Source organism: Bubalus kerabau, chromosome 19 (assembly GCF_029407905.1).
Source record: "Bubalus kerabau isolate K-KA32 ecotype Philippines breed swamp buffalo chromosome 19, PCC_UOA_SB_1v2, whole genome shotgun sequence".
NCBI classification, from domain to species: Eukaryota; Metazoa; Chordata; class Mammalia; order Artiodactyla; family Bovidae; genus Bubalus; species Bubalus kerabau.
Genome location: NC_073642.1, coordinates 22,202,122 through 22,227,769, shown reverse-complemented (window position 1 = coordinate 22,227,769; position 25,648 = coordinate 22,202,122). Strand labels below are relative to the sequence as shown.

Genomic DNA, 25,648 nt, shown 5'->3' with positions numbered 1-25,648 from the left:
GCAAGTCATTTGGAGGAAGACCAGCTATTCAGCTTGACTGCAGAAGAGCTACTTTTAGAGAAGGTAATGCCAGACCATAGAGGACCTCAATGAAAACCGTGGTCTCTGCCTGGACCACAGCACACAAGCCCAGTTCCGTCTGGGCTGGGCAGGGCTGGCAGGGCAGCACAGTGGATCCCATAGGCCCCTTGGGGCCCCCATCTCTGTTGTGGTTGCCACACCCACACGCTCTCAGCGTCACCAGCCAGGCTCTGCTCAACACTCTAACCAGCACCCCAGCCACCCAAGGTCATGCCCCAGACACCACCGCCCTCCTGGCTCCTGGGCGAAGCTGCCAACACAGCACTCCTGCCACAGCCTGTAATTTGAACAGGACCTCCTCCCAGCCCGACCGCTCCTGGCCTTCTGCACCCCAGACGTACCCACTGTGGGAGCTGCCCAGAGAGGAGTGGTCTGTTGTCCATCAAACCCCTGCACCTGGGCTGCCTACAGGAGAGGATTGAAGTCCCAGCTAGGCTGAGCCTGGGCACCATGGGGACATCAGAGGCCTCTACTTAGCCCAGAACTAGGGAGACTACGCCCCCTTGTGGCCAGGAGCCACCAAGCACCTTGGTCTTCCCAGTTCAGTTCAGTTCAGTTGCCCAGTTGTGTTAGACTCTTTGTGACCCCATGGACTGCAGCACGCCAGGCCTCCCTGTCCATCACCATCTCCCGGGGCTTACTCAAACTCACATCCATCGAGTCGGTGATGCCATCCACCCATCTCATCCTCTGTCGTCCCCTTCTCTTCTTGCCTTCAATCTTTTCCAGCATCAGGGGCTTTTCCAATGAGTCAGTTCTTTGCATCAGGTGGCCAAAATATTGGAGTTTCAGCTTCATCATCAGTCCTTCCAATGAATATTCAGGACTGATTTCCTTTAGGATGGACTGGTTTGATCTCCTTGCAGTCCAAGAGACTATCAAGAGTCTTCTCCAGACCCACAGTTCAAAAGCATCAATTCTTCAGCACTCAGCTTTCTTTATAGTCCAACTCTCACATCCATACATGACTACTAGAAAAACCATAGCTTTGACTAGATGGACCTTTGTTGGCAAAGGAATGTCTCTGCTTTTTAATATGCTGTCTAGGTTTCTTCCAAGGAGCAAGCATCTTTTAATTTCATGGCTGCAGTCACCATCGGCAGTGATTTTGGATCTCAAGAAAATAGTCTGTCACTGTTTCCATTGTCTCTCCATCTATTTGCCATGAAGTGATGGGACCGGATGCCATGATCTTAGTTTTCTGAATGTTGAGTTTTAAGTCAGCTTTTTCACTCTCCCCTTTCACTTTCATCAAGAGCCTCTTTAGTTGCTCTTTGTTTTCTGCCTAAGGGTGGTGTTATCTGCATATCTGAAGTTTTGATATTTCTCCCAGCAATCTTGATACTAGCTTGTGCTTCATCCAGCCTGACATTTCACATGATGTACTCTGCATATAAGTTAAATAAGCAAAGTGACAATATGTAGCCTTGAGGTATTCCTTTCCCAACTTGGAACCAGTCTGTTTTTCCATGTCCGGTTCTAACTGTTGCTTCTTGACCTGCATACAGATTTCTCAAGAGGCAGGTCAGGTGGTCTGGTATTCCTGTCTCTTGAAGAATTTTTCAGTTTGTTGTGATTCACACAGTCAGGTCTTCCCAGACTATGAAAATTTGCACCGTTAATTTGGGGGGGTTGTGTGTGTGTGTGAGCTCAGTTGTGACCAACTCTTGCAACCCCATGGACTGTAGCCCACCAGGTTTCTCTGTTTCTAGAATTTTCCAGGCAAGGATACTGGAGTACGCTGCCATTTCCTTCTCCAGGAATCTTCCCAACCCAGGGATGAAACTCATGTCTCTTAAGTGGCCCTAACTAGCAGGTGGGCTCTTTACCACCAGTGCCACCTGGGAACTTTTATTTTTGTTTTTTGGCTCAGTCACATGGCATTCAGAGCTTCCCTGCCCAGGGATCAAACCCACATCCGCTGCATTGGAAGCTCAGAGTTCTAACCGCTAGACCACCAGGGAAGTCCAGGGAAGTTTTTAAAAAGGAAATAACAATTTTGAAAAGCTGAGAACACAAATCACTTAAGTGGGTATCTCAAGGAAACTCGTGGTAAAGACTTTGGGGAAAAAAATAAAGCAGACTCTTGGAAAAAACAATTTTAGAATTTCCAATGCCAAAGTAAATTTTCCTGACTGTAATTTCTTTTACATTTATCTGCTAAGGCAGGAAGATGTGATGTCTGAAAATTGTTGTTTTAGGTGCTTTCCAGTTCTATGCAGTCTTCTCATGTTCCGTGTTCTTATGGAACATGCCTCCCACTTCTGTGATTCTTAACAGCCCTGTCAGGCCAGATGGATAGTAAAGAGCTCCTCTCCCCCACATTCCTCAGCTTTGAAAACTCAGTTTTTCACCTACATAGTGTTTGTTTGCAACGGGGGCAAACCTCTGAGCATCTTTACAAGCATTTTTGTCTATGATACGTAATACCCTGTATAGATGCTCATTGTTATTGCTGGTAGTATTTGTGGGGGAGGAGAATGGCGATTAAAACACAAAACAAAACTAGGAGACAGATCCCGATCTCAGGGGCCTGTCTACCTTAGGCACAACACACACACACGACACAACTTGCAAACAGTCAGAAATTAACAGCAGGGTATAAACTAAACATAGGGGTGCTGAGAGCAGTCATCAGAGTGAGTGGAAGGCTGAAGGCAGGGCACTTGCTGCAAATATAGTCTGAGGGGAGTCTGGAAGAATGCCAGGCCCACAGACTGAGGCTGTCTGGGCTTGGATAGATGTTAAGGAGGCCAACATGGACTTTCGTAGTGGTTCAGTGGTTAGGAATCTGCCTACCAACACAGTGGACATGGGTTTGATCACTGGCTGGGGGACTAAGATCCAACCTGTTACAGGACAACTAAGCCTGTGTGCCCCAACTACTGATCTAGGGCCCGGCAGCAGCAACTACTGAAACCTGTGTGCCCTAGAGCCTGTGATCCGAAACAAGAGAAGCCACCGCAGAGAGAAATCTATGCACTGCAACTGGAGAGTAGCCCTCACTCCCTACAACTAGAGAAAAGCCCTTGCAGCAACAAAGGCCCAGCGCAGCAAACAAAAAAAAAAGAAGAAGAAGAAGAAGACAGTCAGATGAACCAAATAGCTGAAGACATCAGGCCAAGAAAGCCTAGTGGTCTAGTGGCTAAGAAAGACTCTGTGCTCCCAATGTAGGGGGCCTGGGTTCGATCCCTACTCAAGGAACTAGATCCACGCATGCAACAACTGAGAGCTGGCCAGCTGCAGCTAAAAGGCCCTGCGGCCGCAACCGAGACAGCACAGCTAAATAAGTAAGTGAACAATATTAAGGAAGCCCAAGGCAGTCATTCTACCACCCCGAGTTCCAACTTTGTAGGACCATCTCTACACTTGGATTCCACCAGGCTTCTTAACCACTCAGGAGGCAGCCCCTGCTCACGACCAGAAGGACTGTCTATTACTCTAGGCAGTTGCCCACCCACTGCTTTTGAAACAGCTCCCAGTTCATTCTCTGGGCGAGATTTTGCTGTCAGCGATGATCTCAGCATTTGGACCTATACCTGTCTGGATCTGGTTAGTCCCTGGATGACCCAGTGAGATTCTGTGATCTGGCTTCTGGACAGATCCAACTTTGCTCCTGGCCTCAGGGTGGGGGGCAGGGCATGATTCGGGATATTTTTGGTTCTCGGTAACAGACACCCTACTCCAGCCGGTTGAATCAGTGAGGACGTTTATTGTGTCACTTAATAGGAAGTCCCACAGGAGGGTGGTCTCCAGGTAAGCTGATACAGCCTCTCAGTGAGGACGGAAAGACCAAATTCATGCGCCTCTTTGTTTACTCCTTCCCTGACATTGGAGATTGTACCATTCTGCCCTTCATGCATGGAAACACCTGCTTTCTCACAGCCTTACCAACAAAATGTATTGTCAAACATTTGGAATTCTGCCAATCTGATAGGGGAAGAGTGGTGTAACTGTGTCATTTTAATTTTAAGTGCTCTTACGATGAGCGAATTAAGCTTTTTTTCATATACTTAAGGGCTACTTGATTTTCCTTTTCTGTGACCTTTGTCTTCACTCCCTTGCTCATTTTCCATTCAGGTTGTTGACCTTGGATGCAGGTTTTTTTCCATCTCTCTGCTCTGGCTTTGTCAGGGCTTGCTTCCTGCTCAGGGTGGAACCAAGAGGGCAGCAGCAGCTTCCCGACCTTGAAATGTTGCGAAGTGTCACTTTCTGTTTGTACCTAACCCAGTTCTATTTCCCAACCCCCTTCTCCCTTTTCTGTTTCTTCTTTGTTTTCTTCTTTGTTGTTGTTTTTTGTTTTTTTTTCGGCTGCACCAAGCGGTTTGCAGGACCTTAGTTCCCTGACCAGGGCTGGAAACAGGGTCCTCTGCAGTGGAAGCTCCGAGTCCTAACCACTGGACTGCCGGGGAAGTCCCATCCTGTTTTTCCTTTGGATAAGAAGAAACTGACTTGCCTAGTTTGCTCTGCAGTGAGGAGTGGCCATGAGACACAGTCCTGCCCAATGAGATGAAGGTGGGAACATGTGAGGGGCTTTTGGGGAAAGATGTGGTTAGAAAAAGCACAGGTGTTGGGCTTCCCTGCTGGTCCAGTGCTTATGAATCGCCTGCCAATGCAGGGGGACATGGGTTTGAAGACCCCGCATGCCATGGAGGAACTAAGCCCATGAGCTACAACTACAGAGCCCACGCTCTAGAGCCCTCAAGCCAAACTACTGAAGCCCGTGTGCCTAGAGCCTGTGCTCCACAACAAGAGAAGCCCCTGCAGTGAGAAGCCTGTTCTCTGCCAACTAGAGAGGAGCCAGAGAAAGCAACGAAGACCCAGCACAGCCAAAAATAAACTAAAAAAAACACAAGTGTCATGGGCATAGCCCCTTTCTTCCTGTCTTAGTATGGACAGAATGGCTGGAGTGGCAGCCTTCTTGACACCATAAACAAAGACAAAGACAGTCACAGGAATGTTGATCCTTGTATTACTAGAACCACCAAACCAATGCCAGGAACCACCTACCTCCAGACTTTGTATATAGCTCACTGAGTATCTTCACTCCTAAACTATATTTGTTGGTATGTAGGTGGAAGGAGGTATGTTCTGTTACCTGCTGATGGAAACATCTCTAACCAGTGCATTGTGGCTTTCTCTTAGCAGAAAAAACTTTCCAGAAGTTCACCCTTCCTCATTCCCTAGACTTTTCCTCAGGATATTGGTCACAGTGGTCCCAAACCAACCACCTCAAGGGGCATAGGATTTCCCTTAGGCTGATGGGGTCACTCATCACTCCTAGGCTGGGGGCAACATTCCCTGAGGCATATGGACGCAGGGAAGAGAGGTGAAAACCAGAGGCGAGAGGCTTGCGGCATTTTCAGAAACCAAGGGGGTGAGAAATGGCTGCTGGGTAGCCAGGCACGGGGTCTCCTGCAGTGAGGGAGACAGTGGACTCAGCTCGGGACTGTGCCTGGGGCAGCGACTTGTGTGTCGCCTCCGTGGACCCACTGCCCTGTCATCCTGCTCTAGGGCACTGCTGGGCTCCACCTGTGTGCAGAGGTTTGCAACCTGTCCCACCTGTCCGGCAATCAGGTCTTGTAAACCAAGAATGCACAGTTACATGAGCTACATACACTTCTCTCAGTGAGGTAAAAGAAATAGTTGTATTCCTTTAAGACAAAAACTTTCCTTGATAAATGAATAGATTAGTTTATAAAGTTCGTGAGGACAGGGGTGTATCTTTCTTGTTTTCTGCTATACCTCTAATCCCCAGCAATTGGTTACAATTGTTGAACAGAACAGAGCTTTTGGACATAGTTTTTTTTTTGTGGGGTGGGGGGTGCCAAGCGGCATGCGGGATCTTAGTTCCCTAACCAGGAATCGAGCCCGTGCCCCTTGCATTGGGAGTTTGAGTCTTATTTTTAAAATATTTGTATTTATTTACTTGGCTGCACCAGGTCTTTGTTGCAGCACGAGCAACCTTAGCTGTGGCATGTGAGATCTAGTTTCCTGACCAGGGATTGAACCTGGATCTCCTGCATTGGCAGCACAGAGTCTTAGGCCAGTTTTAGACCACCAGGGAAGTTGCCAACATAGACATTGACATCAATCAACCCACTAATTTGGGGGCTCTGATAATTCAATCTGCTACCATCTGACTGAATTATACTGGTATCTGCTCTGTACTTCAGCCTCTCCACCACCAGACAACAATAAGAAGTCTGTTTGGAGACCTACTAAATCCAGGATATCTGCTTTTAGCATTTCAAGCCAAGGGTGCTATGGAGCTGGGGATGATGAACCCATTCTGGCTCCCAGGAATCATCGTTTCCTTTTCCAGGCCTTCCCAAATCACCCCTTTATTCCTGTTCAGCCCTCTGGCTCAATGTTTGAAGTCCCCATTTTCTTCCCTTTTAAAATCAAGAATGGCCTTTCCACTCTCTCCAACCCTCCAGCTCATTTTCTGTTGGAATATTTCCAAGACCACAGGCACTGAATCAGAGTCCCATTTCTCAGTGGGAGGGATATAATTAGTCCAGGCCAAAGGACCCTGGGGGCTTCCGTGGTAGCTCAGCTGGTAAAGAATCTGCCTACAATGTAGGAGACCCCGGTTCGATTCCTCGGCCGAATCCCAAGATGCCTGGCGGGCTACAGTCTGCTGCTGCTGCTGCTGCTGCTAAGTCGCTTCAGTCATGTCCGACTCTGTGCAACCCCATCGATGGCAGCCCACCAAGTTCCCCCGTCCCTGGGATTCTCCAGGCAAGAACACTGGAGTGGGTTGCCATTTCCTTCTCCAATGCTACATTCTATGGGGTCGCAAATAGTTGGACACGACTGAGCAACTACGCACAGCTCGCAGCACAACAGACCTTGTTTCAAGGAACTAGAGGTTCATTTACAAACTCTCCAACCCACCTTGGGGATAGCTAAGAGCTAGTTCCTCCCTGAGTTGCTCGCACACTTCTCCAGGTCTGAAAGGCAAAGGTCTCATTGCTGACAGGTTCCGACCTTCCAAGATTCTGCTCCCAGCATCAAACGCAGGCCTGCTCTTCTTTTCATCTCTTTGCTCTAAACAAAAGCTCCTTTTCATTTTCCTCCCTGGATTCCACTCCCAGCATCTAGTGTAGGCCTGCTCTTCCTTTCATCTCTTTGTTCTAAACAAAAGCTCCTTTTCATTGTCCTCCCTGGCAATGTTCTATTACATTTGTTTATTTCCTCCATTATAAAAAATAATATAAGCTCAGGGACCAGTGGTTAAGACTCCAGTGGTCCAGTGATTAAGACCATGCTGTGCTTCCAGTACAGAGGGCAAGGGTTTGATCCCTGGTCAGGGTACTAAGATCCCACATGCTGCACAGCATGGCCCAGAAAAATAAATAAATTAATTAATTAAAAGGTAACTTAAAAAAAAAAAGGTAATATAAGTTTATAAGCTCATTTAAGAAAATGTAGGAAATTTAGCTGGGCTTCCCTGATAGCTCGGTTGGTAAAGAATCTGCTTGCAATGCAGGAGACCCTGGTTCGATTCCTGGGTCGGGAAGATTCCATGAAGAAGGGATAGGCTACCCACTTCAGTATTCTTGGGCTTCCCTTGTGGCTCAGCTGGTAAAGAATCCACCTGCAATGCAGGAGACCTGGGTTTGATCCCTGGGCTGGGAAGATCCCCTGGAGAAGAGAAAGGCTACCCACTCCAGTACCCTGGCCTGGAGAATTACATGGACTGTAGAGTCCATGGAGTCGCAAGAGTCAGGCACGACTGAGAAACTTTCACTTTCAGAAAATCCAGCTAAGTAGGAAGATGTAAGGAAAACATACTTCCCCTTTTACCTAAAGTCAAGCACAGTCAGTGACGAGCTGTTGAGGCAAGGAATATTGTCGTGGTCTGGGCGCAGGTTGGAAAAGAATTTCCAGACGTGAGACAGAATGAGAGGGAGACGTTGTTAGAACAGTGGACGAGTTCAAGGGATAACTGATATTGAACAGGGGTCCTTAATCCACTTTTATACCCAGGGTACAAGGAGTGGGATGGGGTCTTGTGGGTCATTTGCTGATTGGATGAGGGACGTATACTGGGTGGGGGAAGAGTAAGGCAAATATCTTCTCCCTATAGGGTAAGAGGGGAGACAGGTTATACTGCTCAGGAGGACCCGAAATCTGTTAATAGTTACAACATGGGGGGCAGAAGGACAATAAGGGTTGGTTTTTCTGTTCCTGCATTCTAAGACCCTCCTTGGTTTTATCTGCTCTTTAGTCCTTGGGTTACCACAAATACGGCTTTATTTGGAAAGCCCACAGATGGAGAAGATGGCAGACTAAAGTCTCAAAATAACCATCTAGTTGAGGTCTGGATGCCAGATTCTTTTATAGAGCCAGAGAAAGAAATGATGAGGAACTAAAATCAAAAGGCAGAATAAAGATGGAGAGGCAATGAGGAAGTAAATAAAAAGGGCCATCAGTCTTGCAAAACATCTCCGAGAATGGCCAGCTTTGGGGAAGGGTGTGTTAATCTCTTCTTTCATACAGCCAGTCACAGGTGGGCAGGGTCAGATTGAGAAACCTATATGCAGGTCTGGAAGCAAGTTAGAACTGAATGTGGAACAACAGACTGGTTCCAAATAGGAAAAGGAGTACGTCAAGGCTGTATATTGTCACCCTGCTTATTTAACTTCTATGCAGAGTACATCATGAGAAACACTGGGCTGGAAGAAGCACAAGCAGGAATCAAGATTGCTGGGAGAAAAATCAATAACCTCAGATATGCAGATGACACCACCCTTATGGCAGAAAGTGAAGAGGAACTAAAAAGCTTCTTGATGAAAGTGAAAGAGGAGACTGAAAAAGTTGGCTTAAAACTCAACATTCAGAAAACGAAGATCATGGCATCTGGTCCCATTGCTTTATGGGAAATAGATGGGGAAACAGTGCAAACAGTGTCAGACTTTATTTTTGGGGGCTCCAAAATCACTGCAGATGGTGATTGCAGCCATGAAATTAAAAGATGCTTACTCCTTGGAAGGAAAGTTATGACCAACCTAGATAGCATATTCAAAAGTAGAGACATTACTTTGCCAACAAAGGTCTGTCTAGTCAAGGCTATGGTTTTTCCAGTGGTCATGTATGGATGTGAGAGTTGGACTGTGAAGAAAGCTGAGAGCCAAAGAATTGATGCTTTTGAACTGTGGTGTTGGAGAAGACTCTTGAGAGTCCCTTAGATTGCAAGGAGATCCAACCAGTCCATCCTGAGGGAGACCAGTCCTGGATGTTCATTGGAAGGACTGATGCTGAAGCTGAAACTCCAGTACTTTGGCCACCTCATGTGAAGAGTTGGCTCATTGGAAAAGACTCTGATGCTGGGAGGGATTGGGGGCAGGAGGAGAAGGGGACGACAGGGGATGAGATGGCTGGATGGTATCACTGACTCAACGCACATGAGTTTGGGTGAACTCTGGGAGTTGAAGATGGACAGGGAGGCCTGGCGTGCTGCGATTCATGGGATTGCAAAGAGTCGGACATGACTGAGAGACTGAACTGACTGACTGAGCTCAACAAAGTCACTTTTAGTCCAACAGTCAGGCTGAGGGGCTGGGTTTTCTGAGGCAGGCCATTATGTATGATGATAATAACAACAGCCACGAAAAGCAAGTCAAAGAAACAGTTCCAACATGAAGTCAGAATTAGTTTTTCTCTGCATTGGGAGCACAGAGTCTTAGCCATGGTAAAATAGGAGGGAAGGGGGCCAGGCAGAATTTTCGAAAGAATGACATAGCCCAAGGACACAACATAGACCAATTGGAATCAAATGGGTCCAAGATGGCAGACAAGTCAACTTTGACTAGACCTTGATCCTCAGTCAGCAACCAAATGACACACTCAGAGGTGCCATGATGGTTCCAAAGCTGACCATCAAAGACCAAAAAGCAGACAGTAGTCCAACCCCTGGAAATCCCCTCCCTTTCCCCAAAATAGTTGGAATAATCCTCCCACTCATTAGCCTATGAAATTATCCAGCCCATAAAAGCTAACCACAACCCCTTTTGAGGCCACTGTATTCACCCTCTGCGATGGCCCATGCTCTGTGGAGTGTGTTTCTCTCTGAATAAATTCACTTGTTACCTATCACTTTGTCTCTCACTGAATTCTTTCTGCTATGAGACATCAAGAACCTGAGCCTGGCCTTTCTCACTCCCTGGCCGTCTTGGTGGCTGCTCTTGGTTGGAGGCATCCCGCACCTAAGGCAGGGAGATGGTGGCCACCGAGAAGACGAAAAAGTCACTGGAGTCAATCAACTCTAGGCTCCAACTGGTTATGAAAAGTGGAAAGTACGTGCTGGGGTACAAGCAGACTCTGAAAAGGATCAGACAAGGCAAAGTGAAACCGGTTATCCTCACCAACAACTGCTCAGCCTTGAGGAAATCTGAAATAGAATATTATGCCATGTTGGCCAAAACTGGTGTCCATCACTACCATGGCAATAATATTGAATTGGGCACAGATGTGAAAAGTACTACAGAGTATGCACACTGGCTATGATTGATCCAGATGATTCTGATATCACTAGAAGCATGCCAGAACAGACTGGTGAAAAGTGACTCATGTACAATTTTTCTTTAATAAAACTGGCAAGAAAGAGCTTGTTTTAAAAAAAAAAAAAAAAAAAAGAACCTGAGCCTGTAACCAGGTCTGTGATCTCAGTTTGAAAACTGTGGGTTTTGGCTCAGTTCAAGTTCCAATCTGGGTTTTAGCTGGGTTTGAGACCCGGCACATGGGTTCAAATCTCAATCGAAGGTAAACAGCTTCAGTTGGACCACCAGAGAAGTCCCTTACAGAGATTCTTACCTTAGTTTCTTCACCTCTGGAAATTTTCTATGGTGAACATATGTTGCTTTTGTAATCACAGAAATGTAACACGTGTTACAGGCTGAGCCACACCCCTCAAATTCATATGCTGAAGTGCTAACCCCCAGTACCTCAGTATGTGGCTGGATTTGGAGAAAGGGCCTTAAGTAGGTATTTAAGTGAAAAGGGGGTCATTAGGGTGGGCCCTACTCCAATATGGACCCTACTCCACACTTCCCAGGTGGCACTAGTGGTAAAGAACCTGTCTGCCAATGCAGGAGACATAAGAGACATGGTTAGACCAGTCGGTAGGGAAGATGCCCTGGAGGAGGGCATGGCAACCCACTCCAATATTCTTGCCAGGAGAATCCTATGGACAGAGGAGTCTGGGGGCTACAGCCTATGGGGTTGCAAAGAGTCACATATGACTGAAGCGACTTAGCAGGCATGCAGCACTACTCCAGTGTGGCCACTGTCCTTCTAAGAAGAGGGGATTAGGACACAGATACTCATAGAAGGAGGCCCAGGGAGAAGATATTGTTGTTCAGTCATTCAGTCGTGTCCAATGCTTTGTCACCCCATGGACTGCAGCATGCCAGGCTTCCCTGTCCTTCACCAACTCCCAGAGCTTGTTCAAACTCATGTCCATTGAGTTGGTGATACCATACAACCATTTCATCCTCTGTCGTCCCCTTCTCTGCCTGCCTTCAATATTTCCCAGCATCAGGGTCTTTTCCAGTGAGTCAGTTCTTCACATCAGGTGGCCAATGTATTGGAGCTTCAGCTTCAGCATCAGTCCTTTCAATGAATATTTAGGACTGATTTTCTTTAGGATTGACTGGTTGGATCTCCTTGCAGTCCAAAGGACTCTCAAGAGTCTTCTCCAACATCACAGTTTGAAACCATCAATTCTTTGGCACTCAGCCTTCTTTATGGTCCAACTCTCACATTTATACATGACTCCTGGAAAATGCCACTTTGACTATACTGACCTTTGTTGGCAAAATAATGTCTCTGCTTTTTAATATGCTGTTTAGGTTTTTCATGGCTGCAATCACTCTCCACAGTGATTCTGAAGCCTGAGAAAATAAAGTCAATCATTGTTTCCCCATCTGTTTTCCAGGAAGTGATGGGATTGGATGTCATGATCTTTGTTTTTTTGAATGTTGAGTTTTAAGACAGCTTTTTCACTCTCCACTTTCACTTTCATCAAGAGGCTCTTTAGTTTCTCTTCGCTTTCTGCCATATGAATGGTGTCATCTGCATATCTTAGGTTATTGATATTTCTCCCAGCAATCTTGATTCCAGCTTGTGCTTCATCCAACCTGGCATTTCACATGATGTACTCTGTAAGTTAAATAAGCAGGGTGACAATATACAGCCTTGACATACTCCTTTCCCACTTTTGAACCAGTCCGTTGTTCCATGTCCGGTTCTAACTGTTGTTTCTTGACCTGCATACAGGTTCCTCAGGAGGCAGGTAAGGTGGTCTGGTATTCCCATCTCTTGAAGAATTTTCCACAGTTTGTTGTGATCCACAGGGTCAAAGGGTTTAGAGTAGTCAATGAAGCAGAAGTAGATGTTTTTCTGGAGTTCTCTTGCTTTTTCTAATATCCAACGGATGTTGGCAATTTGATCTCTTGTTCCTACACTGTTTCTAAATCCAGCTTGAACATCTGAAAGTTCTTGGTTCATGTACTGTTGAAGCCTAGCATGGAGGATTTTGAGCATGACCTTGCTAGCATGTGAAATGAGTACAATTGTGAGGTAATTTAAACATTATTTGGCATTGCCCTTCTTTGGGATTGGAATGAAAAGTGACCTTTTCCAGTCCTGTGGCCACTGCTGAGTTTTCCAAATTTGCTGGCATGTGTGAAACTGCAGTACTTTCACAGCGTCATTTTTTAGGATTTGAAATAGCTCAACTGGAATCCCATCACCACCACTGGCTTTGTTCATAGTAATGCTTCCTAAGGCCGCCTTGACTTCGCATTCCAGGATGTCTGGCTCTAGATGAGCGATCACACCATAGTGGTTACCTGGGTCATTAAGATCTTTTTTGTATAGTCCTGTGTATTCTTGCCACCTCTTCTTAATATCTTCTGCTTCTGTTAGGTCCATACCGTTTCTCTTCTTTATTGTGCCCATGTTTGCATGAAATGTTTCCTTGGTATTCTTGGTACTTTGAAGAGATCTCTAATCTTTCCCATTCTATTGTTTTCTTCTATTTCTTTGCATTGTTCACATAGGAAGGCTTTCTTATCTCTGCTTGCTACTCTTTGGAACTCTGCATTCAGATGGGTATACCTTTCCTTTACTCCTTTGCCTTTTGCTTCTCTTCTTTTCTCAGCTATTTGTAAGGCCTCCTCAGTCAACCATCTTACCTTTTGCATTTCTTTTTCTTGGGGATGATTTTGATCACTGCTTCCTGTACAATGTTACAAACCTCTGTCCATAGTTCTTCAGGCACTCTGTCTATCAAATCTAATGCCTTGAATCTATTTGTCACTTTCACTATATATGCATAAGGGATTTGATTTCAGTCATACCTGAATAGCCTAGTGGTTTTCCCTACTTTATTCAATTTAAGTCTGAATTTTGTAATAAGGAGTTCATAACCTGAGCCATAGTCAGCTCCCAGTCTTGCTTCTGATGACTGTACAGAACTTCTCTGTCTTCAGCTGCAAAGAATATAATCAATCTGATTTCAGTGTTGTAGCCACGCGTTCGAGGAAACAAACTCACTCAGAAGGACAATGCAGATAGTGGAGTGCAGTTTATTACACCAATGGGCCCAAGGCAGAGTCTCCTCTTAGCCAAGGACCCTGACCAGTTTTTGTGAAAAACTTAATAAACCTCAAGTGTACTTACTCAAACCCACCTCCCCAAATTCCTTGAAACTAGTCTGGACAAGGTAAAAGAGAGATACGATCAACTTTAACCCATGATTCATGTGTCACAAGACTAAATAAACAGTGGATATTTATCAATAGGCCTATGGTCATATCCCAATAAACATAATGGAATTTACCACTTTGTTCTGTTACAGAGAAATTAGCATATTCTTTTAGGCAATGGAGAGTCCAAGTACAAGTCCTGAGGCTCTTTTATCAGGGGGTCTGGTTTTCCATTGGTATGCCATTTCTATAGACGCCAGGCACAAAGTTCAGAGTCCATTGGGAGGGTGACCATGTGTGTAGCCTAAAGTTCGCAGCCCGGCCTAAGATGGAGTCCAGCTCTGTCTGTTTCCTCCTTCATTCGCCCCCTTGATGCTCTTCACTCATATTATGAGCATCATTCATAGGCATATATTGAATACATTGTAAAACTCAGGGTCCACAAAGCAGAACTATCAAGGCAACTACAACAATATAGTTTCCCACCAATCGCCCTTCACCCAAGATAGGACCAAAGTCCAGAAAGGAATGTTTTCATTTGACATTGCTTTTACCTGGTTTTTCATGTCATCTAAAGCAGTTGATACATTGCCAGATAAGTCAGGAATGCATATACAACATTCAACCTTAATTATAGCACAGGTCCCTCCTTGAGCAGCTGTATGTCCAAAACCATTCTGTTTTGAATTACCACTTTTCTCATTTGGATTTGCTCTTCATTTAAGGCTTGGATGGCTTTTGTTCTATCTAGGAGGGCCTGTTTTGTGAAATTAGTCAAGGCCTCTACTTTAATCATAATATCTGTTGTCCTTATAGCGGGCATGAATAAGGCAGCAATATACTCATACCACTGAAACACAGATCTTGTCCACCTAGCATGTAAATAAGGTGGATTTACCGGGGCTTGTTGTAGGTTAGGCTTTTGTTACACTGGCATTTATATCAAATGGAACCCCATGACCCGAGTCTATTGACTGTAGGTCTGGCTTACACCCAGAGACCAGGGAGAGATTATGATTGTGTCCCAGAAAAAGCAGAATGCTTTAAAATTTCCTTGGCAGAGTGGTGACACCCACCAAGGAACTCCATCCATCACAGACACGTAGGAATGTGCACGTTGATGAGACCAAGCAGCAGGAGTTGATTATGTGGTTTCATCCTCAAGGGGCTCGTCTGGGATCTTCTTTTCCTTCTTCTTAAAGATGATCTTGTTCTCTCGACGGTCAGCGGGGTCCGTCTGTGCAGTCCACTCAGCGTTTTCTGGGTCTGCGTGGTATGTTCTCTTCACCCTTGTATGATGGCTCCAAGGGGCAATACCTGCAACTTTAACTGCAGTAGGGGTAGTTAGAGTAACAGTATAGGCCCTCCCACCGAGGGGCTAGTGAATCATGTTTCCAATCTTTGACCCATACTTGGTCACCAGGTGTAAACCCATGAATCTGTTCCCCAAGGGAGAATGGCACCCTTTCTTGTACAAACTTAGTTACCCGATTTATTACCTTACCCAGTTCCATCTGCTGTGAAATCCTATCCCCCCTTACCTGAGGCAAATTTATTGATACCTATTTTATTATGGGAGGGGGCCTCCCATACACAATTTCGTATGGAGAATAGCCTTGGGACTGTGGGGTCATCCTGAGTCTGAGCAGAGCCGTCGGAAGCAAGTCCACCCAGGAGCAGTCAGTCTCTGTGATCCACTTGGAGAGTCTCTTTAAGTGTCCGGTTGGTTCATTCCACCATCCCAGAACTCTGGGCCTGTATGCAGTGTGCAGTTTCCATTTGATGTTTAAAGTTTTGTTTACTTGTTGTACTAAATCAGCTACAAAAGCCGGGCCATTGTCTGATCCAATGCTGGTAGGAAATCCAAATCTGGGAACTATTTCCCTAAGCAGGCACCAGGCTACTTCTGATGCTCTTTCAGTTCAGGTAGGAAAAGCTTCAACCCACCCCGTGAACGTACAGACCATGACCAGCGGGTAATGGTAGTGTCGGTGAGGTTTCATTTCAGTGAAGTCCACGCCCAGGTGTTCAAAGGGCAGCGTGCCTTTCAGCTGAATACCTGGAGGTTTTTGTCTGTGCCGAGAGGCAGCATTAACCTGTGAGCAGGCAGCATGGCCTAGGTGGGTCGCTTTGGTGTATTTGGCTTACCAGAGTGTGTACCAGCTCCTCTGGTACCAATAATTTGCCAGTTGGCAATTCCCACCATCCCTTTTCAGTCTTGATGGCCCCTTCTGCTTTGGCTAACTTGACAGCCGTTGTTCTTGTTTTATCAGGCTAGTGCCATCAGTATACAGGACCCAACTAGGGTCTGGAACCTTGTGCCCTTCTTTAACACAAACCCCAGATACCTTACCTCCTCCTTGCAGATCTGTGCCTTCCTCTTCAACACCCGGTAACCTGCTTCCATCAGCAGCTGGAGCAGTGCTTTTGTCCCTTCCCAACATTCTTCCTTGGTTTCGGCAGCCAGCAGCAGGTCACCCATGTATTGTAGGAGCCAACATCCATACTCTTTCGGATGGAATGAGTCCAGGTCAGAAGCCAAGGCTTCCCCAAAGATGGTTGGGGAATTCTTAAACCCTTGTGGAGGAGTCCAGATGAGCTGTTGCTTGGTGCCCCCAAGTGGATCTTCCCATTCAAAGGCAAAGATGGGCTGTGACGCTGGGGCAAGGTGTACGCAGAAGAAGGCATCCTTGAGATCTAGGCGAGTATAAACTTTAGTCCTCGGCTGGAGGAGGCTAATTAAGGTATGGGGTTTGGAACAATGGGGTGTAAAGTCACAGTAGCCTGGTTGACTAGCCTGAGATCTTGTACAGGCCTATAGTCCTGTTCTTCTTCCTTTTTGACTAGCAGGATTGGCGTATTCCAAGCTGACTGCACTCTACTAGAATGCCCGCTTGTTTTAATCTATTGATGTGGGGCAGTATGCCGGCCCAGGCCTCTATCGGTAGCGGTACTGGCGCTTTCTAACCATGATGGTGCCTGGTTTGAGTTCTATTATCACTGGGGCTTGATGTTTAGCCAGCCTGGGGGAAGGCAGGGTTGTCTTCCACCCAGACCTCAGGGAATAATTGAGTTAGCTCTCTCTCATGCTCTTCCGGCCCACCCGGTTCTTCCTTCGGAGGCTCATGCAACCTCCACTCATCTTGGGGTGGTATTGAGAGAGAGAGCAAATAAGTCATAGTGTCCGTCCGGAAGGTGGGCCTCTCCTCAGGGGAGAAAGTCACTTGTGCTCCTAGTTTGGAGAGCAAGTCTCTTCCCAACAGGGGTACTGGGCACTCAGGAATGTAGAGGAATTCATGAATCACTTGGTGCCCCCCATCTGACATTTTCTGGGCTGGCAAAACGATTTAACCATCTCTTCTCCTGATACCCCAGTTACAGCGGTAGTCTTTTTGGATAATGGTGCCACAGGTTTTGTTACTACTGATAGTTCTGTTCCTGTATCCACCATGAAGTCAATGTTTTGGTCCCCCAGTTTTAAGGTTACCATGGGCCCTCGGGGACCTGATATCTCTGAGCCCCGGCAGCCCTATTTAATTTCCAAGTCAGCAAGCCCCACAAATGCGGGAGCTTCCTCTTCCTTCCTTGCCTTAGGGCATTTATTCTTCCAGTTGCCAAAACCTTGGCACTGGGCACACTGGTTTGGCTGTAACGGGGCCTGGGGCCTCGGTTGGGACCGGTTGAGGGACTGTCCTGTCCCTGGGGCAGAGGAGGTTTTCCGGAAGGCCCAAGATAGACTTTTCCAGAGCAGCAGCTGGCATTGCAGATCTCTGGTCTGTTCTCTTTCGGTCCCTCCGGCTCTCTGGCAGAGCGCTGCTGCTGCTGCTGCTAAGTCGCTTCAGTCGTGTCCAACTCTGTGTGACTCTGTAGACGGCAGCCCACCAGTCTCGGCTTACTTTCAATGTCTCCCTCCCCTTCCTGTCAGTACTCACCGGGACAGACGAGTATAGCTTGGGCGGTTGGGCTGGAGCCGGATCCTGGAAGTGTTGGCCAGAGGCTTCTGCCACCGGGATTGGAGCCTGCGGAGGTGGCGGCTCTATGACCTCTGGGAGAGCTGGCAGAGGAGCTGCGGCTGCTGCAGGAACTTCACCTGGCCCTGGATCGGGCATTAAGACGGCCTCCGGTCCTGGTGGGGCACTGGGCCGGTGGCGCGTCATCATCCAGTATGGGGGAGGGGCGGGTCATCCTCGTCCAAATCCTGCCAGATCCCAGAGGGAGAAGGGGGATCGGCGTGTCTTCACCTGCTGGTCAGCAAGGCTGAACCAGAGCACCACGTGGTCCAAGACTGTTTCTCCCTTAAAGTCCATTCTGCCTTGGTGGGCTTGATCAGGTGCGGATGAAAACACAGATGGGTTAAATATCCCGTGTCCCAGGCTGTCTCCGGAAAGCCAATTCATACTCACTTACGTACCCCCCTCCTTCTAGCCTGACAATTCCGAGGGGTCAAGAATTTCACAGCAGACGGGACACCTCCTGGGGGAGGGCAGAATATGAGCATACAAGGACCAGTTTCCTATCCTAAAAATCCCCTGGCAATCGCTGGTGATAATTTTCCCTGAGACGGCGTGGACATACCTCCTAAAGACCTTGCAAATTCCCTTCCTAAGCCCTAGCACGCTCGTCAGCCTGTGTACTAAGCAATTGCCGCCTGCCTATTCCAGGCTCCTGTGGGTCCGTGCCCCTTTTAGTCCCTCCCAGGGGGGTGATTAGGCACCCTCTTCCACCCTGCTGGGTGGGTTCCTCATCACCTGAGCGCTCAGTTCCCCTGCTGCCGTCCACTACCTGCTGACGTGAAAGGTCCGGGCGTTGAGATGCAGAATCCTTCCAGAAGGGCGAGGCTCCTTCCCGCTTCAAGAAGATTCAAGCCGCAAGGCCTCGGAGTAGTCCCAAATGGGACTTGTCTCCTCAAAGTGAGGAGTTTCCCGGCCAATGCACCAAACGTAGCCACGCGTTCCCGGAAACAAACTCACTCAGAAGGACAATGCAGATAGTGGAGTGCAGTTTATTACACCGGCGGGCCCAAGGCAGAGTCTCCTCTTAGCCAAGGACCCCGACCAGTTTTTGTGAAAACTTTATGAACCCTAAGTGTACTTGCTCAAACCCACCTCGCCAAATTCCTTGAAGCTAGACTGGACAAGGTAAAAGAGAGATACAATAAAAGTTAACCCATGATTCATGTGTCACAAGACTAGATAGACAGTGGATATTTATCAATAGGCCTATGGTCATATCCCAATAAACATAATGGAATTTATGATTTTGTTCTGTGACAGAGATAATTAGCATATTCTTTTAGGCAATGGAGAGTCCAAGTACAAGTCCTGAGGCTCTTTTATCAGGGGGTCTGGTTTACCATTGGTATGCCATTTCTATAGACACTGGGCACCAAGTTCAGAGTCCATTGGGAGGGTGACCATGCATGTACCCTAATGTTCACAGCCTGGCCTAAGATGGAGTCCAGCTCTGTCTGTTTCCTCCTTCATCAGTACTGACCATCTGGTGATGTCCATGTGTAGAGTCATCTCTTGTGTTGTTGGAAGAGGGTGTTTGCTATGACCAGTGCGTAGCACTGGAGAAGATGGCCATCTGCAAATGGAAGCCTCAGAAGGAGCCAACACCTTGATCTTGGACTTCTGAGCTTCAGAAGTGTAAGAAAATAAATTCCTGTTGTTGAACCACCCAGTCTCTGGTATTTGTTACAGTAACACTAGCAGATGAATACACCGTGTCGTTAAAAAGAGGGAGAAGGCAATCAATACAATAAGTTCTTGGCGTTTCAGATGTTCACACTGGAGGTTACTGCTGGTAATGAGAAAGGCATGGGGTTAGGAAGTAATTTGTAACTTTTTTTTTCCTAGCTGAAATTTGAGCTTCAGCCTGTGGGGCAAGCAGAGGATCCAGCAGAGCCAAGATGAGGCATCTTTACTACAAGCTGCCTCTGGCATCCACCTACACAGGCACTGGAGAGTATTCACAGAGCCCTAAAGGCGGGTCTCTTCCTGATGAATGGTCCTGAGTAGAAAGTCTGCCCCTGGGGCAGGGAAGAGAAAGGGAGGAACAAAGAGAAGGGTGGTTCTTTTGAAAAAGTCTTCAAAAGAGCAGACAGTGCAAGGTCCAATCTGGTGATCACTCAGGCCCACCTCATCCTCCAGGCATAGTTCTGATTTTCCGGTGGGTCCACGTTGTTGATGTTGTTGTTCAGTCACTAAGTCGTGTCCGACTCTTTGTGACCCCATGGACTGCAGCATGCCAGGCTTCCCTGTCCTTCACCATCTCCCAGACTTTGCTGAGATTCATATCCATCGAGTCAGTGATGCCATCCAACCATCTCATCTTCTGTTGTGCCCTTCTGCCCTTTTCCTCCTGCCTTCAATCTTTCCCAGCATCAGGGTCTTTTCCAGGGAGTTGATTCTTTCCATCAGGTAGCCAAAATATTGCAGCTTCAGCTTCAGCATCAGTTCTTCCAATGAATATTCAGGGTTGAATGGGCCCCAGACCCTTTTAGAAATTGAGCAAAAGTAAGAGAAAGATGCCTGGTCATAAATGGGGCAGGGGTTGTGTCTTCCCTTTCCAATATTCATGTACCCTAATTGAATTTCCTTTCTAGTTAAAAACATAGAAAGGCAATTAATGGCACTGTTTCAGTTGAGATCCTGTCAGCAAACAAAGTGCCCATCGAGTAAGAGATAAAACCTGACTGAAGGGTAAAAGGGCAGTGAGATGGAAACTGAGAAGAAACCAGGAACCAGAACAAACATTTCCACGAAACAGGAGGCAAAGGCTCCATGGAGGTCTATCCTGATTCTCCAGAGAGCAAGGTGGAATGGAAGAGCTGCATAAGTATCTTTTTTGCATAACGCGCCCTAGGAGAGGGGCTTCCCAGGTGGAGCTAGTGGTAAAGAATCCCTCTGCCAAGGTAGAAGTCACAGGAGACATGGGTTACATCCCTGGGTTGGGAATATTTCCTGGAGGAGGAACTGGCAACCCATTCCAGTATTCTTGCATGGGAAATTCCATGGACAGAGGAGCCTGGTGGGCCACAGTCCACGGGGTTGCAAAGAGTCAGACACGACTGAGCAACTGAGCATGCACACCGTAGCGGGGGCATCCTGGGCTGACCTTGTAGCCCAGAAATGTGTCCTCTTGAGCAGAAGCACATCAGAGAACAGGAAGCTAGGTGGAACCAAGTGTTGGACACAGGTGAAACGAGCCTGTGCGATGAGAAAGTGAAGTTATGAACATACAGGTAAGTGGCCAAGTTCAGGGATTCTTCTATGCATGGGGACATGTGAGGCTTGCTGAGTTCACTGGACTCCCTCCTATACACCCTGAATGTCAGACAATGAACAAAGTAGTGGAGATTAAAATCTTTTTGCCTTATTGGCAAACTGGAAAGTATAAGAATGTTCATCACAGAGCTACTCATATTTGTGAAAAATTGTCCTCAACTAGGGGCTGCTGAAATAGATGATGGTGCATTGTTTTAATGACTTTCAGGCAGCCATCTAAAATGATGGTGTAGAAAATGGTCTAAAGAGCTTTCTCACTCCTACTTTGAGCCATGGGGTCATTTTTCCTTTGAACTTTTTTTTTTTTTTTGGGAGGGGGGGTGGGGCCAAGCAGCAGCTCATGGGATCTTAGTTCCTTGTCCAAGAATCGAACCTGTGCCCTCCGCAGTGGAAGGGCAGCATATTAAACACTGGACCACCAAGAAAGTCCTTCCACTGAACGTTTCAAAGCAGATTTAACCTTCAGGGTGGGATGCAAATAGCCACACCCTTTCCTTCCTTGACACTCACTGCAGTGTGAAATGATGTCTCCCAAGTGTTCGCTCCACGTAGGTTCAGATCACACTGGGGCCACCTACAGGGCGAGACCCTTTAGCCTCTCTTATGCTCAGTTCTGGGCTTCCTTGGTGGCTCAGTCAGTAAAGAATCCACCTGCAACACAGGAGACTCAGGTTCAGTCCCTGGGTTGGGAAGATTCCCCTGGAGAAGGAAATGGCAACCCACTACAGTATTCTTGTCTGGAAAAATCGCATTCTGGACAGAGGAGCCAGGCGGGCTACAGTCCATGGGGTCGCAAGAGTCGGACATGATTTAGCGAGTAAACCACCACCAGCAGCCTCTGTTCTGCTCTGTAAAGCAGAGGGAGTAAGAGCAGACCGCCTTTCACTTTATGTCCTAAGGGAGAGGAGACACAGAGCGGTGACAGCCAGAGTGCTTATTTACAGGAGACCAGGTCCCCATCCTGCACTTGCTGAGCTTGGTGGCTCAGATCCCGACTTAGCTACCTTCCTCCTGGGTGGCCTTGGACAAAGAACTTCTGTCCTCTGTAAAATGAGGATAACAAAACATGAGGATGGGGGCTAAGTGCATTAATGTAGCTAAAGTGCTTATATTGAGAATTAATACTAATATATCTAAACGATTCTGTCCAGTAGAGTAACCATCAGCTACCTGCATCCATGGAGCACTTGAAAATGTGGCTTCTTCAGACTGAGGTGTGCCCTAAGTATAAATGCACATTGGATTTTGAAGACTTAATAAGAAAAGAGAATGCAAAATATCTCACAGATAATTAATATTTTACATCTTTTAGGTTAAATAGAATATATTTTAGAGTTACTTTCACTTTAAAAAAAACTTTTAATAATACCGAGCAGTTACTAATTTTCCCCTGGATATCTCCCATATACTCATTAGGTGTACATATTTGTTACTTGGAGAAGGGAATGGCTACCCACTCCGGTATTCTTGCCTAGAGAATCCCATGGACAGAGGAGCCTGGTGGGCTACAATCCATGGGGTCACAAAGAGTTGAACACGATTGAGCAACTAACACTTTCACTTTTCTTCTTCATACATGCTTGTATTAACATACATGTCTGTTTGTATTTCTTTCTGTTTAAAATTTTTTTGGTCATGCCAAACAGCATGTGGGATCCTAGCTCCCTGAACAGAAATTGAACCTGTGACCCTTGCATTGGAAGCTCGGAGTTTAACCAATGCAATGGACCACCAGCAAAGTCCCCAGATAACCTTTTTTTTTTTTTTTTTGAGGGGGTTAGGGTTAGGGCTCTTACTTACCTGATTAGGGATCGAATTTGAGCCCCCTGAAGTGGAAATGTAGCGTCCCAACCACTGGACCACCAGGGAAGTCCCCTGTTTATATTTCTTAAACAATAAATAAAATAACATGCAGCTACTAGACTATTTTAAATCACCTAATTGGCTGGCACTGCAAGTTTATTAGCTGGCTTAGAACACAGCCAACCTGGCATGTAGCGGGAATAGTTGAAGCTACTATCAGACAGTAAAGAATCCGCCTGCAGTGTGGGAGACCTGGGTTCAATCCCTGGGTTGGAAAGATCCCTTGGAGGAGGGCATGGCAACCCACTCCAGTATTCTTGCCTGGAGAATCCCCATGGACAGAGGAGCCTGATGGGCTATGGTCCATGGGGTTGCAAAGAGTCGGACATAACTAGTGACTAAGCACGTTAGTGTTTAGCGCTTGGCACTTGGTAAGCACTTATCAAGTGGAAGTTTTTGTTCTGAAGACTTCTCAGGGGCCCTCTCCTGCCTCTGCTTTGGAGATCTATGCCTGGGAGGCACTGTCTGTTTCCCTGCGGGGATTTGTCATAATCATCCAGGGGGAGAGCTTCCCCATTTTTCCTTTAATCTTCCCCACCCCCAAGACCTCTCCAGGGATGTCTACACACACAGGCACACACACACACACACACACACACAGAGGTGCAGACTTTCTTGATGTGCAGTCCTCCAACACCTCCTGTCACTCCTGTGGTTCTGGTCCCCAGTCACTTCGTCCCACACTGAGTCCACCTGGCCTGGGCTTGGGGATTCCTCATTCTCTGCTTTATGCCCAGGCCCTGCGCTTCTGAGGCTTGATCCCCGATGCTCAGACAGATGGAATGTTGCCATCAGGGCCTGTTTGCAAGCTGCCAAAAGGATGCCCAGAGAGGCCTTTACTCTGACAAAGTAAGGCCCCCAGGTCTATCCTCAGCCTGGCAGCTGGTGGAGAGAAGATGGCATCTCAATTGTGGACTTGGACGACTCAATTCTTCAGGGGCCCAAAGTACACACCAGATGCCACATTTCCACGGCCTTTAGCAGCATGAGAACTGTTATTCTTTCAGTGAGTATCTGGATCAGTCACTTCGGCTGAGGAAGGGGAGGTGCCAGGGACATGGTTAAACATTGGAGGAACTGAACAGCTTTACTGGGGTCTTAACAGGAACTTGGGGGAAAGGGACCCCCCATCAGAGAGAAGAAGACAGGGGAGAAGATCAGAAAAATGAAAAGGGGCCAGAACAAAATAGCAGGAGCCTCAGCCTGGGAGGTGTGTCCAGTGAGAAATCCCCAGTGGCAGGGACAAAGGACCTTTTTTAAAACAAGTGCGGTAAAATATACATGGCTTCCCTGATGGCTCAGCAGGTAGACACAGGAGATGTGGGTTCAATCCCTGGATCAGGAAGATTCCCCTGGAGGAGGAAATGGCAACCCACATAATACACATAACATAAAATTTATGTTTTTAACCATTTCTAGGTGTACATCCTCCTTGTTCAGAGCCATCACCCCATTCCATCTTTAGAATTCTTTTCATCTTCCCCACACAACATTCTGTACCAATTAAACAGTAACTTTCCATTCCTCCAGCCTCTGGCAACCACCATTCTATTTTCTGTCTATGTGACCATTCTCAGTACCTCATATAAGTGGAAACATACTGTACGATGTTTGGCTCATTTCACTTAGCACACTGTCCTCGAGGTTAATCCATGGTGCAGCACGCATCAGAATATTCTTCCTTTTTAAGGCTGATAACATTCCATTGTGTTGTTGTTGTTGTTCAGTGACTAAGTTGTGTGCGACTCCTTGCGACCCCACAAACTGCAGCACGCCACGCTTCCCGGTCCTTCACCAGTATAACCACATTTTGTTCATCCATTCACCCATTGGTAAACACTTGGGTTGCTTCCATCTTTTGGCTGTTACGATTAATGCTGCTATGAACATGGGTATACAAACATCTCTTTGAAACCCTGCTTTCAATTCTTTCAGGTATCCACCTAGAAGTGGAATTGCTGCATCATATGGTAATTCTACTTTTAATTTTTGAGGACTGGTACACTATTGTCTTGGAGAAGGCAATGGCACCCCACTCCAGTACTCTTGCCTGGAAAATCCCATAGACGGAGGAGCCTGGTAGGCTGCAGTCCTTGGGGTCGCTAAGAGTCGGACACGACTGAGCGACTTCACTTTCACTTTCACTTTCATGCATTGGAGAAGGAAATGGCAACCCACTCCAGTGTTCTTGCCTGGAGAATCCCAGGGACGGGGGAGCCTGGACTGCCGTCTATGGGGTCTCACAGAGTCGGATACGACTAAAGCAACTTAGCAGGGTAGCAGGTAGCATACTATTGTCTACAGTGGCTGTGTTAGGGGAAACACACTGACTGAAACCGCCCCCCCCTGGCCAGGCACCCTAGTAACCATTTGCGTGAGTTGTTTTATGACAGGAGCTCCTGGTAAGGAACATGGAACTAATAAGCCACCAGCAACCGGAAGAGTTCAGGAAAGGTCAAAAGGAGACACTACGTGTCCGACCACCTCCCTGAATCCTTCTCAGTGGCATCCATCTTGGCTGAGCGATGCATGTGCCACCAGGAAGGACCCTGAGTCAGAATGATTGGCGAAAGACAACCTGGAAACTAATGCCATCAACATAAAACCCGAGATTGCGAGCCACATGGCAAAGCAGTCCTCCTGGGTTTCCTTACCCCACTGCTTTCTGCCCGGGCGCCCCTTCCCAATAAAATCTCT

At 47.0% G+C, this 25,648-nt stretch overlaps 1 protein-coding gene and 1 pseudogene across 6 annotated transcripts in view; one reads left to right on the top strand and one right to left on the bottom strand.

The window, feature by feature from the left end:
• SEMA4B (semaphorin 4B) overlaps positions 1-25,648 on the bottom strand; it is a 97,320-nt gene that overhangs the window by 66,107 nt on the left and 5,565 nt on the right. For 4 of the 6 annotated variants that reach the window (XM_055556521.1, XM_055556522.1, XM_055556517.1 and 1 more), the window contains exon 2: positions 733-1,468. The exons of the other annotated variants lie outside the window; for them this stretch is intronic. Coding sequence is in view for 2 of the 4 variants with exons in the window: in XM_055556517.1 (XP_055412492.1) it covers positions 733-882 (150 nt within the window). In the remaining 2 variants the exon portion in view is untranslated. The remainder of the gene's footprint in view (positions 1-732; positions 1,469-25,648) is intronic. 6 annotated transcript variants of the gene reach the window in all.
• On the top strand, positions 10,309-10,655 carry LOC129634351 (60S ribosomal protein L30-like; annotated as a pseudogene).